Source organism: Bos javanicus, chromosome 3 (genome assembly GCF_032452875.1).
Source record: "Bos javanicus breed banteng chromosome 3, ARS-OSU_banteng_1.0, whole genome shotgun sequence".
NCBI classification, from domain to species: domain Eukaryota; kingdom Metazoa; phylum Chordata; class Mammalia; order Artiodactyla; family Bovidae; genus Bos; species Bos javanicus.
Genome location: NC_083870.1, coordinates 55384680 through 55401738, shown reverse-complemented (window position 1 = coordinate 55401738; position 17059 = coordinate 55384680). Strand labels below are relative to the sequence as shown.

Here is a 17059-nt window from a genome sequence, read left to right as displayed (position 1 = left end):
CGCCCAAGTTTCACCAGCTGAGCACCTTACTGGTCGCGGAGCGGCGCAAAGCAGGAGAGAGAGCAAAACGCACGAATTAATCGCTTGGGCTGCGGACTAATCTGTAAGGTTTGAGTCTCGAAACTTTTGGCGTTGTGGAGGTTAGAAAGGGGTCCCTTTGCGTTAGGCCTAAACTTGGGCTAGAAAAGAGAAAGGGGCCTGGCGAAAAGAAAAGGAGTAGGCTCCCGACTTCCAGCGTTCTCGGCAGGGCCGTTAAACGCAGCAGGAAAGCGGGCGTGTGTTTTCTTCTTCCATTTCCCGCCTCCCAGGAGACGCGAGCCCAAGCCGTTCCCCTCCTTTTCACCCCGACGGGGTCCAATGGCAGTCCCCGCCGCGGAGTCGTGTCGAAAGCCATCCCGCCCTTGGGGTCCCTACGCCCCACCTTCCCAGCCCGGCGGGAGGCGGTGGCCGTGGCCGTCACGTGACCTGCCTGCCGCCAAGTGAGGCCGCTTTTGCGACGAGGTGACAGCCAAATGGTGCGACAGGAGGAGCTGCCGCCGCGGCCGCACCGCCCTGCACCGAGAGGTTTAAGGCGGCTCCTGGTGTCGCCCAGAGGCAGCGACTGAGCAAGGGAGTCCGGCGCAGACGGGCGGGCGAGCGGCGGCGGCGGCGGGCGGCGAGGGGGAGCCCGCTACTAGTACCCTCGCTCCCCGCCGCTCTCCATGAACCTAAGCCGCGCCTCCAGCGGGGGCTGCGCCTCCATGAATCCCTAGGTTTTTTCTTTCTCTCCCCACTCCTCACCCCCCACCCCGGATCCCGTCCCGCCTTCTCCCTTCGCCGGCAGCGGCTGCGTCCAGGTGCGGAGTTCAGAGCGGATCGCAATGGCGTCCAATCCCGAACGGGGGGAAATTCTGCTCACCGAACTGCAGGTAAGGGCCGCGGCCCGGGCGCGAGGCGGTGGCGGAGGAGAGAGGGAGGGAGGGGGAGGGTCTGGCTCCGGGTAGGGGGCCGTGGGGAGCCGTGTGGCCGCCGCGCCCCTAGCCCGCTAAGTGCGGAAACTCTGGGATGTCACTCGGGAGCCGCTTCCTTCTGAAGCCAGAGCCTCTGGCCCCGCTGGAGCCCTGGCCTGCCACCGCTTTAATTTGACTCTACCCACCAGAGGGACCCCATCTTGCGGCCGAATTCCGCTCTCACTCGGTGCGGGGGCGGCCAGCCCGCTGCCCCCTTCTTAGTGTCAGAGCCGCCCGCGGACACCCCTGGCGCCCCCTCCCTCCTCTTGGCGGGGCCCCGCCCCGCCTTTCCCTAGAACACCGCTCCTTAAACTCCTTTGAATGACTCCCAAGCTGTTTTCTCGTCCCTCCCCTTCCCCTCCGACTCCGCACAAAGAGCGCCCCCATAACTTCCAGCCCCCAGACAAGTTTTTTTTTCTTTCTTTTTTTAAGGGGAAAAAAAAAAAAAAGGGAGGGGGGGAAGTATCTCACCAAATGCTTGCTTCACTTCACCAGCCCTCTTCAGGTGACTAGATTTTTTTTTTCTTTTATCTTGCGGGCTACTCTTTTTTGTTGTTGTTGTTAAACGAATAGATACAGGTCCCCTTCTCAACTACTCCCCTGCTCAGATCCGGAAGCCCAGATGCTGATGCTTTTCAGGCTTTCATTTTCCCTCCTGTTTGAATACCAGAAAAAGAGCTACAGAAGTTGTTTACAAAGGGCAAAGCAGTCGACTCAGGGAAAATGTTGGGCACCACATGCTTGCAGAAGACGAGAACAAAATAGATCGCTTAATTAGTTAAGTCCACGTTAAGTAGCAATATTATTCTTTCCATTTTCCAGCTAAATATTTGATGATGTAGGCATGATTTTTGTTTTTAGATCTCTATGATGTGCGCTACCTTGTAGAGTTTATTTTTTTACTTTGGAGTGTACCAGAGATGTTTACATCTGGATTAAAGTTTCATGCTTGTTCTCTGACTTAAACTTATTTTGGTTTGTTTAAATATAGTCGTTTTCTAGCTACTTGAAGATTGAGATGGAAATTAAGAGAAGAAAAAAATAGCCCACTTACATTGATGTTTTGTGTATGTGCTGGGCAGTTAATTTTTTTGAGAAAGCTTAATCTAGGCACCCTGAAGGATTGATTCTTGATTTCAAAATTCAGTTGCTTCTACATTTTTTGCTGTTTAAATATATTTTTCGGTAAAATCCTGTATTAGTTGGTTTATTGTGCATTTAGATGTAAGCTTGACGGCACTGTTGTAATACTTGATATTTCCTCCATGAAAAATAGAAATTTCAGTAAGGTGTATCAATGCACGTTTGTGAATTTGGAATCCTTTAGAAACGCACAGCTGAATTTCATATTACTGAACATGTTGCTGTATAGTGTTCTAATTACTCTTAGCTTTTTCTAAGGAGGTCTTACAACATACCAGTTTGCTAAATGAATGGAATTTGTTTTATTACTTTACATGAGCTTTTGAAGTGAAATTTGAGGCACATTGGAAACGCTTTCCATTATCTAGCCTTGAAATATGAAAAGCATACTAATGACTGAAAAAAACCTTGGAAATGACAAGAGAATTTTCTTTGAGTAGAGTGGCTTCAGAATCATAAAGTATTTGGTATCCTTATTTGTATTTATAGAGAGTTGACATAAAAGATTCTTACTTTAGCACTGAATGTGAAAATATATTTTCATCTGTATTAAAATATAAGATTTAGAAACTTTTGATAAGACCGGTTTTTACAGTAACAAGGAAGCATGTTAAATAAATAGAAATATTTAAACATGAGTATTTTAAAAATGGGACCAAACTAGGGGAACATCCAATCTAAAGCTAAACTTTTAAATAAACTAAAATATAACTCCCTCCAGAAAAAGCATAGTTTTTATTAAGTGTTACTGATAGGCTGTCATGTATATCCAGGGCATTTTTCTTGGTATACTTGACTCTTAGTTCTAATAAAGGTTATTGCATTTGAACTTTATCATGTTTATTAAAATAATTGAGAATAGTATTTATATCGGCACTCAAATAAACCATGATAAAATTTGCTTCACAAGTATTATGCATCTGTTCAGACATTCTATTATTTCATTGGGTTATGAAACTAGAATATAGTAACCAAGTATTTATCAAACTTGTTTGGAGAACCAATTTTTAAAAACCGTCTAAGTTGTTTGAATTTATTTAAATTGAAAAGTTGTTTAATGTGAGGTTCTTAATGCTTTTCTGCTGTAAAGATTTTAAGTATTTAAATAGTCATTTGTATAGCAAAATTTTTAATTGTTTAGTTGAAAACTGTTACTTTCCCTTATCTCACTGAAAGTTACATGTTACAGCCTCTTTTAATGAAATTGATATTTATTTAGAAATATTGTATATCCAACTTTTAAAAATTTATTTTTCAAATTATATTATGGAATTTGAAATACTTTTCTACTTGAGATGAAACCAATAACTTTTGGTTATGAAAAGACAAAGAAAACCTGAAACCAGTCTTATTAATTACTGTAATATTTTTGTATAATGTAATGTTCCTCATTCTTGTTAGTCATTTAGGAGGCTTATTCAGCAAGGAATCATTAGTAAAGTATACACAAACTTTGATGGCTGGAGGCTTTAATGTGTAAGGAAGAATATTTGCTGTGGTAAAAACAAAAATAGGCTGTTAAAAAATATAAACTTGGTTGGTAATTTCTAATTATCTCTTATAATTAACTATGTCCTGTTCTCTTGTTTTTTATTTGAAGTGTAGTGGGAAAATTAGTGAGATACTTTTGTAAAGCCAAAGAAATTAAAGTTTAATACCACAAAAACTGAATGAAAACTATATAAAGAATCTCAAAATGAAAATGTTGGCTATGACAGTAATTTTGTAGAGTGCAGACTCAAATATTGAGTAGCATACTAATAAAATTACCTGGTTGATTATTAGAAATTCATCTTCATCAGAATGGTTAATAAAGTGTTGGGAATCTTAAGTTCCCTTCTCAGCAGAATTTGTTTAGGTAGAGGTGACTTGCTTAAGTGGAAGGTTGAGTTAATTAGTCTTAAATTACAGGGATTCATTTCAAGAAACATTTATTAAGTAGCTACCAAAGGTCTATCAGAGGGCATAAAGATGACAGGATATGGCTTTCACTTTCTACAGGAAAGTACAAAAACATTTCTTGATTATCTGCACTATGTCAAACAATGTACTTGGTACCCTGTGTACTTTATATAATCTTGAAAACCATCCAGTAAAGTTAATGTTGTTATTTCCATTTTACAGATCAGGAAACTTAAGTTCAGAAATAGTAAGTCATTCATGTTCACACTGTAAGTCTTGAGTTTGAGTTTGGATTTATATCTTTCCCACTATACCATTTGTAATATGTGGACCCATAAATAAATGTTTTGTATTCTGATGTTGTAAATATGTGAACTTTCTAAAAATTGGCCCAGAATATAGTTAAACAAAGCTAACTTTAATTTAAACTTCTCTTTATTAGGTTCCTCTATAACAAGGAAAAGTGATTTCCACATTTAGTTAGGTCATTTAACAGTACTTTATTACTGCAAATAAGGTGTAGCATTCTATAAAGAATAACAGTACAAATAACCTTTTTTTCAGGTTTTCTTCATTTAACAATTACTGTTTCTGATGAAAGTTGTTAAATGTTTGCTCAAAACTTTCCAAAAGATTTCATAGTTCTCTGTAGACTATCCATAAGATAAACTTTGCTTTAAAAATTTAAGCTATGTAACCAGGCTATGCATTTAACACTGAGTAAGTACTCAGTACATTGATTCAAAGGTTCAGTTTGTTACCTAGGATGTCTTGACTGTTAGAAGTTGCTTACGATTACTTAGTTTTCTTTAGTTTACATAGCTAATCCCTTGTCCCCAGAATATTCCCTTTAAAAGTTCAAAAGGATTTCTGCACTAGTTATGTTAAATCTACATGTGAAGTGAAGTGAAGTCGCTCAGTTGTGTCTGACTCTCTGCGACCCCATGGACTGTAGCCTACCAGGCTCCTCAGTCAATGGGATTTTCCAGGCAAGAATACTGGAGTGGGGTGCCATTTACTTCTCCAGGGGATCTTCCCACCCAGGGATCGAACCCGGGTCTCCCGCATTGTAGGCAGGTGCTTTACCGTCTGAGCTACCAGGGAATTTTACCCATTTGATGGGAAGTTAGGAGGTGACATCTATTTTGCAGTGATACTGAAAAGTAGACAGTGTCTGTGTTGTGAGGATTAAGACGTCAGTGTGAGTTGGAGGAATGTAGTATGAGAATGTAGGCACATGGGTAAGACAAGTTTCACAGCTTTTTTCAAGTTATCAATGACTGGATGGCATCACTGACTCAGTGGATGTGAGTCTGAGTGAACTCCGGGGGTTGGTTGATGGACAGGGAGGCCTGGCGTGCTGCAATTCATGGGGTCGCAAAGAGTCGGACAAGACTGAACGACTGAACTGAACTGGATGTAATACAGGTTTATTCTAGAAAATCAGGAAAATGCAGAAAAGCACAAAGAAAATAAAATGTGTTCATAGTCTCATAGTTCTATCAGTCAGTTAACTGACAAACTTTTCGAACGTATGAGTCCCAGGGCATTTGAGTTCATTTCCTCTTTTTCTTCGCTTTTATTAAAAAAAAAGAGGGAGAGATATTTGACATACAATGTGTAATTTTAAGGTATACAACATACTGATTTGTTATTTTTTCTTCCTTCTGTATCCTATATTGCTGCTGCTACTGCTGCTGCTAAGTTGCTTCAGTTGTGTCTGACCGTGTGCAACCCCAGAGACGGCAGCCCACCAGGCTCCCCTGTCCCTGGGATTCTCCAGGCAAGAACACTGGAGTGGGTTGCCATTTCCTTTTCCAATTCATGAAAGTGAAAAGTGAAAGTGAAGTCGCTCAGTTGTGTCTCACTCTTAGGGACCCCATAGACTGCAGCCTACCAGGCTCCTCTGTCCATGGGATTTTCCAAGCAAGAGTACTGGAGTGGGGTGCCATTGCCTTCTCCGATATCCTATATTACTTACTAGAAATTTACAGAGAAATGAGGTTCATAGAGTTTTAAGACAGAAATAACTATAAGTTAAAAGTTGCCACTAGTTCTTGATAAATGGATCTAATTAGTTTTATTGACTGTTTTTGTCTCAAAATATTTTGATTTTGAGTAAGTCTTTGTGCTGAAACTAGTATTATAAAATGATAGCTCTAAAATGGTCATGTTTTCTTATTGTCTCTAATTAGTACAATAGAGATTAGTTCTAGTCTCCTTACAGCTCCTACTATTCACAAATGATCAATATATATTTTAAAATTATTTTAAGTTTTTATCTATTTGTTTTTGGCTGCGCTGGGTCTTCATTGCTTTGCAAGAGCTTTCTCTAGTTGCCGCCAGTGGAGGCGTTGTGGTGTGTGGAGCACAGACTCCAGGTGCACAGGCTTCAGTAGTTGTAGCACGTGGGCTCAGTAGTTGTGGTGCATGGGCTTAGTCGCTCCACACCATGTGGGATCTTCACAGACTAGGGATCCAACCCACATCCCCTTCATTGGCAGATGGATTCTTATCCACAGAGTCACCAGGGAAGTCCTGTTACCAGTGTTGAGTAGGAAAGGTATGGACAGGGAGGCCTACTGCTGCTAAGTCGTGTCAGTCGTGTCCGACTCTGTGCGACCCCATAGACGGCAGCCCACCAGGCTCCCCCGTCCCTGGGATTCTCCAGACAAGAACACTGGAGTGGGTTGCCATTTCCTTCTCCAATGCATGAAAGTGAAAAGTGAAAGTGAAGTTGATAGTCATGTCTCACTCTTAGCAACCCCATGGACTGCAGCCTACCAGGCTCTTCCATCCATGGGATTTTCCAGGCAAGAGTACTGGAGTGGGGTGCCACTGCCTGTCTCTCCAACATTGGGAACTAACAAGACTGAGCGACTGAACTGAACTGAACTGAAGGGCCTTTTCCAGGTGTTTTCTTTTGGCCCCAGGGCTTTGCATCTGATTCCTTGGGCTCTCCTTTCTGATTTTTAAATTTGGCAACAGTAAATTTTCATGTCTCTTATCATGTAGTTCCTCTGTGTCTATTTTTAAACAAATGGGAAGAGTGGAGTGGTAGTTTGTAGAGATGAATATCTCTTAAAATAATGTTACTTCCAGACGCATATATGATGTGTGAATAGAGTAGTTAATTTTGTGTCATTTTCTAGTATTGTGTTCTATGTTAAACAATTGTCAAGTGTCTACTGTTTTTCAGAAACCCATCTTACCTAAAGAAAAACAAAATAAAAACTTAAAGTCATATACTGATCAACTGGCTCCACCTAAAGAAAAACTACTTACAACTGAAGGTAATAAACTTAAAGTCATATACTGATCAACTGGCTCCACCTAAAGAAAAACAACATAATGCAGTTCTATTCCCTCATAAATACCACAGCAAATACCACGTCACATTTAGTTTTTCACAATCTCAGAAACCTTAAAGTTTTCTAACAGTATATACATAACTATTATCTGTTAAAAATGAAGAACAGGAAAGCCTGAGGAGTGTATTTGATGATGATAATAAATACCTTAGATCCGAAGGTAACATCTGAAGGTAACATCATTTAGACATCAACATCTAAATGTTGATGTCATGTTATAGAGATGAACTGATAGATAAGAATTACATAATATATACCATTATTATAAGAATTTGTCTATTTTAGGAAATGGCAATGTTTAGTTTTTATAATTGGTTGAAGCTTTACTGCTCTGGCTTACAGACATCTTAATTTATTGGAATGTTGTTATTATAGAATTAAGAATTTATTTTAGATTGCAGAAAATATACTTATAACCTAATATGTGTGCTGAAATTATGTATTTTACAATTAATCATATTGTTTTCCCTTTGCTATAGTTATTTGTGAAGTAATTCTCTAAGGAGGTGCTTCTTTTGTCTGTTTCAGAATTTTCATTGAACAAATTTCATTAAATTTTCAGATTTTATTTTTCTTTTTATTAAACCTTAGGTACACTGGTTTGGATTAATCATTATCCATCTATATATATTGTAATAAACACCCAGGAATCACTACACACTCCCTAACTCCCCCACAAAGCTAGGATCTTAACCTACACATGGCTTTTCTTTATTCCATTCCCCTACCTCCACTTTCTTGTCATCCAGAGTAACCATCATGTTGAGTTCTGTGTTAATTCTCTTTCTTTGAATTCAGTTTTCTTGGACATATAATTCTAAAAGTTGTATCTCTTTTTTTTTTTTAATTTTATTTTTAAACTTTACATAATTGTATTAGTTTTGCCAAATATCAAAATGAATCCGCCACAGGTATACATGTGCTCCCCATCCTGAACCCTCCTCCCTCCTCCCTCCCCATACCATCCCTCTGGGTCGTCCCAGTGCACTAGCCCCAAGCATCCAGTATCGTGCGTCGAACCTGGACTGGCATCTCGTTTCATACCTGATATTTTCCATGTTTCAATGCCATTCTCCCAAATCTTCCCACCCTCTCCCTCTCCCACAGAGTCCATAAGACTGTTCCATACATCAACGTCACTTTTGCTGTCTCGTACACAGGGTTATTGTTATCATCTTTCTAAATTCCATATATATGCGTTAGTATACTGTATTGGTGTTTTTCCTTCTGGCTTACTTCACTCTGTATGATAGGCTCCAGTTTCATCCACCTCATTAGAACTGATTCAAATGTATTCTTTTTAATGGCTGAGTAATACTCCATTGTGTATATGTACCACAGCTTTCTTATCCATTCATCTGCTGATGGACATCTAGGTTGCTTCCATGTCCTGGCTATTATAAACAGTGCTTCGATGAACATTGGGGTACACGTGTCTCTTTCCCTTCTGGTTTCCTCAGTGTGTATGCCCAGCAGTGGGATTGCTGGATCATAAGGCAGTTCTATTTCCAGTTTTTTAAGGAATCTCCACACTGTTCTCCATAGTGGCTGTACTAGTCTGCATTCCCACCAACAGTGTAAGAGGGTTCCCTTTCCTCCATACCCTCTCCAACATTTATTGCTTGTAGACTTTTGGATCGCAGCCATTCTGACTGGTGTGAAATGGTACCTCATAGTGGTTTTGATTTGCATTTCTCTGATAATGAGTGATGTTGAGCATCTTTTCATGTGTTTGTTAGCCATCTGTATGTCTTCTTTGGAGAAATGTCTATTTAGTTCTTTGGCCCATTTTTTGATTGGCTCATTTATTTTTCTGGAGTTGAGCTGTAGGAGTTGCTTGTATATTTTTAAGATTAGTTGTTTGTCAGTTGCTTCATTTGCTATTATTTTCTCCCATTCTGAAGGCTAAAAGTTGTATCTCTTATTGAGTTGTTTATGGTCTCTCCAAACTTGATTTTTCACTTATATTGCTGATTGAACCATATTGTATTTGCTGTGTAACATTTCAATGAGTAAAATATTCAGCTCTCCCCTTATGGGATATTTGGATAGTTATCCACTGATTTTTCCTTATTGGGTGTTTATTTTATGGTTTTTGTAATTGTGAACAATGATGAATGTTCTGTGCATATTTTCTTCTTGCATATATATGAATTTCTGTTAATTATACACCAACATGTAGAAATTGTCAGAGAAGGCAATGGCATCCCACTCCAGTACTCTTGCTTGGAAAATCCCATGGATGGAGGAGCCTGGTAGGCTGAAGTCCATGGGGTCGCGAAGAGTCGTACACGACTGTGCAACTTCACTTCCACTTTTCACTTTCACGCATTGGAGAAGGAAATGGCAACCCACTCCAGTGTTCTTGCCTGGAGAATCCCAGGGACAGGGGAGCCTGGTGGGCTGCCGTCTATGGGGTCGCACAGAGTTGGACACGACTGAAGCGACTTAGCAGCAGCAGCAGCAGCAGCATGTAAAATTGTTACTTCACATGGTAATGCCCAGCTTCCAGTGTGGTGGTGCCAATTTATATTCATGTCAGCATATAATAGATAAAAGATCCTTTGCTTATCCATCTTCTCTGACATTTGGTATTGTCTTAATGTTTTGCAGATGAGGAAAGTGAAAAATGAGATCTTATTATGGTCTTGATTTAGGTCTTGATTTACATTTTCCTGAATTGGTTATTCAGTTATATGCATAGCTTGTCAATAAAGTGCTGTAGTTGATCAGATTTAATATTGAATATAAATAGAAAATAGTCTTCTCTTGCAGGATTTATTGGTATTTACAGATCTAGAATACTAAATACAGTTCTTATCATTTCTGTGGTATCTTTTGATGAAAAAATTAATCTTTATTTTAGATAAATTTATTGATGGTCTGCCTGAAAAACTTTTTGACAAATTGAGCACTCCTTAAAATTCCACTAAGAAAAATGCATTTGTTGAATATATAAATATATTTATATCATATAATCAAGAAAACTTTATAACTTAAGGTACCTTTTTGATAAATAAGTAAATTTACTGATTGATCATGTAGCATTTTGATCCACTGGCAAATTAGCCTGCTTCCTATTTTGCAACTCTTGTAACTGAATATATTATCCAATATGGCAAGTATGTGTCAATACTCATCCAGTTGTTAAACTGGATGTGTATCCAATTGTTAAATTATATGTGTATCAGTTTCAGGACAAGAATTAAATCTTACTGGATTTTCTGTCCCTAGCACCTGACATATGGCTTATAGTTAATATATGCTTGCATAAACAAATGCATAATAAATGATGTCTATGACTAATTCTGTGACCAGTTACTACATCTGACTTCTCTGTATCCCTAAAGGTGATCATTCTTTCCCTGGTTGACCAAACTAAAAAAACCTACTGGTCACTTTTACTTGACTGCTGTCTCAGCCTATTCGGTTGATTCTTCTACTTATGTAAAGTGAATTCATTCATCACTTTGCCACTATGTAAGTTTGGACTCTGATTATCATTTGGATTGGATTGCAATATTCCACCTCTACCTTTTCAGTCTCATTCTGTTTTTGTTTAGACTGTGTACAACTGCTAGATTGAGAAGTTGTCTGCAGCTTCCAAGGACTCCTGACTGCTTGTGAGATATAGTCCTAATTTCTTAGCTCAGCACTGAAAGCTGTCATTGTTGTGGCCTCAAAATACCTTTTAATTCTTAACTCTTTTCATGCAACCTGTTTTTTAGGCATACTGTGATTAGCGATTTTTTTCTCACCTATATTCTGTCTATATTGTTACATTTTATCAACTGGAATGCTTCTTTAGGACATAGTTTAAATCAGCTTTTTAATTTTTTTCCCTTATATTCCCCTAGTCATGAATAATGTCTCCTCAAAACTTAAGTAGGCTATTTTCTATCTCATGACTTTTACCATACATTGTATTCCACTGTAGTTGTTTGTATCCTACCTCATCTTCTCTCCTGTGTTGAATGCTTAAAATCTTTGATGAAAAGAACTATATATGCTGTCTTCATCTTTACCGTTTTGTCCTGAGCAGAGCAACTTGTACACAGTAGCTATTTATTAAAGTTTGAGAAGGCAATGGCACCCCACTCCAGTACTCTTGCCTGGAAAATCCCATGGATGGAGGAGCCTGGTAGGCTGCAGTCCATGGGGTCGCTAAGAGTCGGACACGACTGAGCGACTTCACTTTCACTTTTCACTTTCATGCATTGGAGAAGGAAATGGCAACCCACTCCAGTGTTCTTGCCTGGAGAATCCCAGGGACGAGGGAGCCTCATGGGCTGCCGTCCACGGGGTCACAGAGTTGGACACGACTAAAGCGACTTAGCAGGCAGGTTGAATAAATATCAGTCTTTTGCCTAAAAGTCCCCAAATTTTAAGTGTATTACTTTAAACTGTTTTTTTTTCTTCTATTTTTGCTGTGGTATTTATGAGGGAATAGAACTGCATTATGTTGTTTTTCTTTAGGTGGAGCCAGTTGATCAGTATATGACTTTAAGTTTATTACCTTCAGTCGTAGTAATTTGGTCTTCCCAAGTGGCTCAGTCGGAGAAGGCAGTGGCACCCCACTCCAGTACTCTTGCCTGGAAAATCCCATGGATGGAAGAGCCTGGTAGGCTGCAGTCCATGGGGTTGCTAAGAGTGAGACATGACTATCAACTTCACTTTCACTTTTCACTTTCATGCATTGGAGAAGGAAATGGCAACCCACTCTAGTGTTCTTGCCTGGAGAATCCCAGGGACGGGGGAGCCTGGTGGGCTGCCATCTATGGGATCGCACAGAGTTGGACACAACTGAAGTGACTTAGCAGGTAGCTCAGTAGTAAACAATTCACCTGCCAAAGTAGGAGTCACAGGAGCCACAGGTTCAATTCCTGGTTCAGGAAGATCCTCTGGACAGAGGAGGCTGGCAGGCTATAGTCCTTGGGGTCACATAAGAGTTGAACATGACTGAGCCTTTGAGCATGTACATAGTACTTTAGGGATCCTAAATTACCATGGGATTACATAGTAATCCTAAATTCTTGAGGAATTCAGAATTTCCATAGGACAGAGGAAGCAGGCTCCTCTGTCCATGGGATTTCCCAAGCAAGAATACTGGAGTGGGTTGCCATGTCCTTCTCTAGGGGATCTTCCTGACCTGGGGATGGAACCCATGTCTCCTGCTTGGCAGACAAATTCTTTACCAGTGAGCCACCTGGGGAACCCAGTATGTAAGTTACAGTGTACAATATAGTGATTCACAATTTTTAAAGGTTATGCTCCATTTATCAGTTCAGTTCAGTCGCTCAGTCGTGTCCGACTCTTAGCAACCCCATGGACTGCAGCACGCCAAGATTCCCTGTCCATCACCAACTCCTGGAGCTTGTTCAAACTCATGTCCATCGAGTCGGTGATACCATCTAACCAGCTCATCCTCTGTCATCCCCTTCTCCTCCTGCCTTCAGTATTTCCCAGCATCAGGATCTTTTTCCAAGGAGTCAGTTCTTCGAATCAGGTGGCCAAAGTATTTTAGTTTCAGCTTCAGCATCAGTCCTTTCAATGAATATTCAGGACTGGTTTCCTTTAGGATAGACTGGTTTGATCTCCTTGCAGTCCAAGGGACTCTCAAGAGTCTTCTTCAGCACCACAGTTCAAAAGTATCAATTCTTTAGCACTCAGCTTTCTTTGTAGTCCAACTCTCACATTCATATATGACTACTGGAAAAACCATAGCTTTTTATTATAAAATATTGACTGTATTCCCTGTATTGTACACTGTATCCTTTTTGTACCTCTTAATCCCCTACTACTGTATTGCCCCTACCTCCACCCCTCTCCCTACTGGTAACCACTAGTTTGTTCTATCAGAGTCTGCTTCTTTTTTGTTATTTTCACTAGTTTGTTACATTTTTTAGATTCTACACGTAAATGACACCATACAGTGTCTGGCTTATTTCACTTAGCATAACACCCTTCAAGTCTATCCATGTTGCTACAGATGATAAAATTTCATTCTTTTTTATGGCTGAGTAGTATTCCTTTGTGTGTGTGTGTGTGTGTGTGTGTGTGTGTGTGTGTGTGTGTAACACGTGCACGTACCACAATTTCTTTTATCCATTCATCTGTGGGTGGACACTTAGACGCTTAGATAGCTTCCATATCTTGGCAAATATAAATAATGCTGCTGTGAACATTGGGATTCATGTATCTTTTTGAATCTTTTGTGGTTTTTTTGGATATACAGGAGTAGAATTACTGGGTCCCGTGTAGTTCTATTTTTAGTTTTTTTGAGAAAACTGTTTTCTGCAGTGGCTGTATCAATTTACATTCTTACCAAGAGTTTAAGAGGGTCCTCTTTTCTCCATATCCTCACCAACGTTTGCTTATTTTAACTTTTTATTTCATCTTGAAGCATAGTCGATTAACAATGTTGTGTTAGTTTCAGGTGTACAGCAAAGTGATTCAGTTATATAATACATGTATTTATTCTTTTCACATTGTTTTCCCAGTTAGGTTGTTACATAATGTTGAGGGGAGTTCCTGTACTATACAGCAAGCAGGTCCTTGCTGGTTATCCATTTTAAATAACAGCAGTGTATATACATGTCAGTTGGAGAAGGAAATGGCAACCCACTCCAGTATTCTTGCCTGGAGAATCCCAGGGACAGAGGAGCCTAACGGGCTGCTGTCTATGGGGTCGCACAGAGTCGGACACAACTGAAGTGACTTAGCAGCAGCAGCAGCAGCAGCAGCATATACATGTCAATCGGAAACTCCCAAACTATGCCGGAGTGCATAGTTCTCCCTACCCCCACCCCTCACCTCTGTTAACTATAATTTCCTTCTCTAAGTCTGTGAGTCTGCTTCTGCTTGGCAAATAAGTTCATTTGTATCTTTTTTCTTTAGATTCTGCAATAGGGGATATTATATAGTATTTTTCTTTTTGTTATTTGTGTTGTTTTTGTTGCTAGCCATTCTGACAGATGTTAAGTAATATCTCATTGTGGTTTTGAGGTGCATTTCCCTGATGTGTTTTTTTGAATGATTTACATAAAATTCCTGGTATATAGTAAACAGTAATCTTTCCCTTGGAAGTTTATATTTTAGGATTACTTCATTTTTCTTTAAATATTTAAGTTTTGTGGTTGACAGGCTGACCGAAGTTGGGCGTAAAAGCTCTAGAGAACTGATCATACTTCATAGGTTGTTTTCCCTTTTCTTCCCTCTTTTGCTTCATGTAGAATATAATGTGGATAGCTGTCTAAAAGGTGTATGTGTTTCCATAATTGTCTTAATTTAAAGTATCAGTATGCTGAAGTATGGTGTGTAAGAATAATAAAAGAAATCATAGATAAATGATGAACTTCCAGGATTAAGCTTTCATTTGAGAATCTGTTTCTTTGTCATGCAAAAAATATGCATTGTAAATATTGAGCAGTAAAACAGTTCAGAGATTTCATGAAGCAGTTTAAGTTCAGATTCTTGTCCTTTCCCAGAGGACTTTTTATAAATTTGAACTAAGATTATGTAGTTCAAATTCCAAAATGGTCCTGTACATTTCAGCATTGAAAAAACAGACTTGTGGCAATAGACTTCTGAATTTTAATAAGTAATATCAACTCTAATTGAATATACTTGAGCTTTGATGTGTAAGTTATAGTAAATGTCCAATTATCTGTTGCTTATTTGATAGCATAATTGACTTTTCATTTTATTTCTTTGGAGACCTTGTCTTTGCACTCCAGCATCAAGAGAGTTCTTTTTACTATAATTTTTTTTCTGGTGTGTGTTTTCATTGTGTTAAAACCTCATAAAACACTGTACAAAATTCTACAGTTAGTTTTGGCTTGTCCTTTTAAGGACTAGAAATCTTAAGTATCAGATCTAAGGTAAAATTATTTTAGTTACCAAATCCCTAAAAAAAAAAGCACTTAACTAAATCTTAAAAAAATGGACCTTTCCTTTCCTTTTCTTTGAAGTTGGCCAGATGGTGAATAGCCTGTATTTGACTATACTGTAATGGTAATCATAGAAATGGAACTAGTATTAGTTATAAAGTTCTCTCATATAAAATAAAGAGGAAAACATTGAAAAAATATGAGTAATATTACTAATGGCAATATCACTCTATGTTTGTGAAGCATTTTTGAGCACTGTTATATGTATTATTTCAGTTGATTCTTAATCCTTTTAGTTAGGCATGAGAAGGGATTATTATACCCAGTTTACAGGTGTTCATGTTTACTCAGCCAATGCTTGCTTTAACATGAACTGTTGTCTTCTGATTCCTACCCTTCATTTTAGTCTTCTATACAATTCTAGTTCGTTAACTTTTAAAGTTGTAATTTTTTTCTTTAGTATACCTAAAAATGGTTAACATTATTAGAGCTATTTTAAAAATGCTTGTCATTTTTTTTTCAAGAGAACAGAACTATAAAGGTAATATATAGTTTCCAACTAGCTATTAGTATTCATGGTAGTATCAAAGTCCTCTGTAGAATTTTTGTAATATAAAAATACTGTAGAGGTGTAGTGATGCCGGCAGCAGTAGTATGTAACTTCTGGAGAGTTTATCATGATTTAAAATTTATACAAAATTTAAAAATCATTTAAAGAAGCTATTACTAATGAAGTTGAATCATATTATGTAAATTATGTTAAAATGGGCCAGTCATGTTACCCACAATATCAACCTGCAAAGTGTTTCATTGTGCATGAGATGCATTAGTGCAATGAAAAAATACTTGTTTGTTTTATATCATTTAAAGGAATAATATATTTATTCCTATAAGTGATGTTAAAGTTTAGTCTGTACTTTTTTCTAGTTTTTGACTGTGGGGTCAAATATAGTAACAAACTGCTTTAAATATAAAAGTTTTTAAAATTTTTATACAAGCTTCATTTTATATACCCTTTTCCACTTGAGCATCTAATAACTTTCCTAAAATATTTTGTTGTGATGGTTTAATATTTCTAGTGATTGGAGCATTTGGGCCTAAATACATTCAAATAGATGTGTGAGAAAAAAGATGATCTGTTTGTTTTTGTTATCTACATTAATTTTATCCTCCTATCTTGCACTTAAGCAATTTCTCATTAGTGGTAGTATTCTCATCTCTACCCTAGTTTTTCCCTGCTAGGCTCTTTACAACCTGAGAGCTGTACTTTTATTATGCCCTTTTACTAAAATAGAATTCATGTTATCTTCTAAGAAAGTTAAAAATAACTGTACAGTTAACTGAATGTATTTCTGTTTTGTTTTTCTTGTTGCTCATTATGTGACTCGCCCAAGGCCGGCTCTATTGCCAGGGCCTAAAACCAAATTAAACCAAACAACAAAACAGACAGTACTTTACAACTCAGCTTTGACTTTACTTTGTCTAGCCTTGTGCCTTCTTAAAAGAGACAATACTCTCTGTCCAGCTACATCCTGAGGAAGTAGAATGCTCAGCTCTTGGCTCTAGTGGGTTAATCTAATACACCTTTATTCCTTATGGGCTTACTATAGCTTTTTCTCAGCAGATCTGATGTTTTCATGTGTAGGAAGCACGGTATTCCCTTTTTTGGTGACTTTAGATTTCCAGTTAGCTATTTTATCAGAAGTACTTATTTGGTCAGATTATGATGCTTTTAAAAAGTTTTTTGATTGTGGTGAAATGTACA

General features: G+C 38.5%; 1 protein-coding gene across 3 annotated transcripts in view; it reads left to right on the top strand.

Moving 5' to 3' along the window:
* Positions 1 to 471: 471 nt before the first annotated feature.
* Positions 472 to 17059, top strand: part of PKN2 (protein kinase N2) — a 134622-nt gene continuing 118034 nt past the window's right edge. Inside the window, exon 1 of one of the 3 annotated variants that reach the window (XM_061411356.1) lies at positions 472 to 908. In XM_061411356.1, the coding sequence (XP_061267340.1) occupies positions 861 to 908 (48 nt within the window). In that variant the 5' untranslated portion in view covers positions 472 to 860. The remainder of the gene's footprint in view (positions 909 to 17059) is intronic. The other 2 variants (XM_061411355.1, XM_061411357.1) reach the window with 2 other exon arrangements.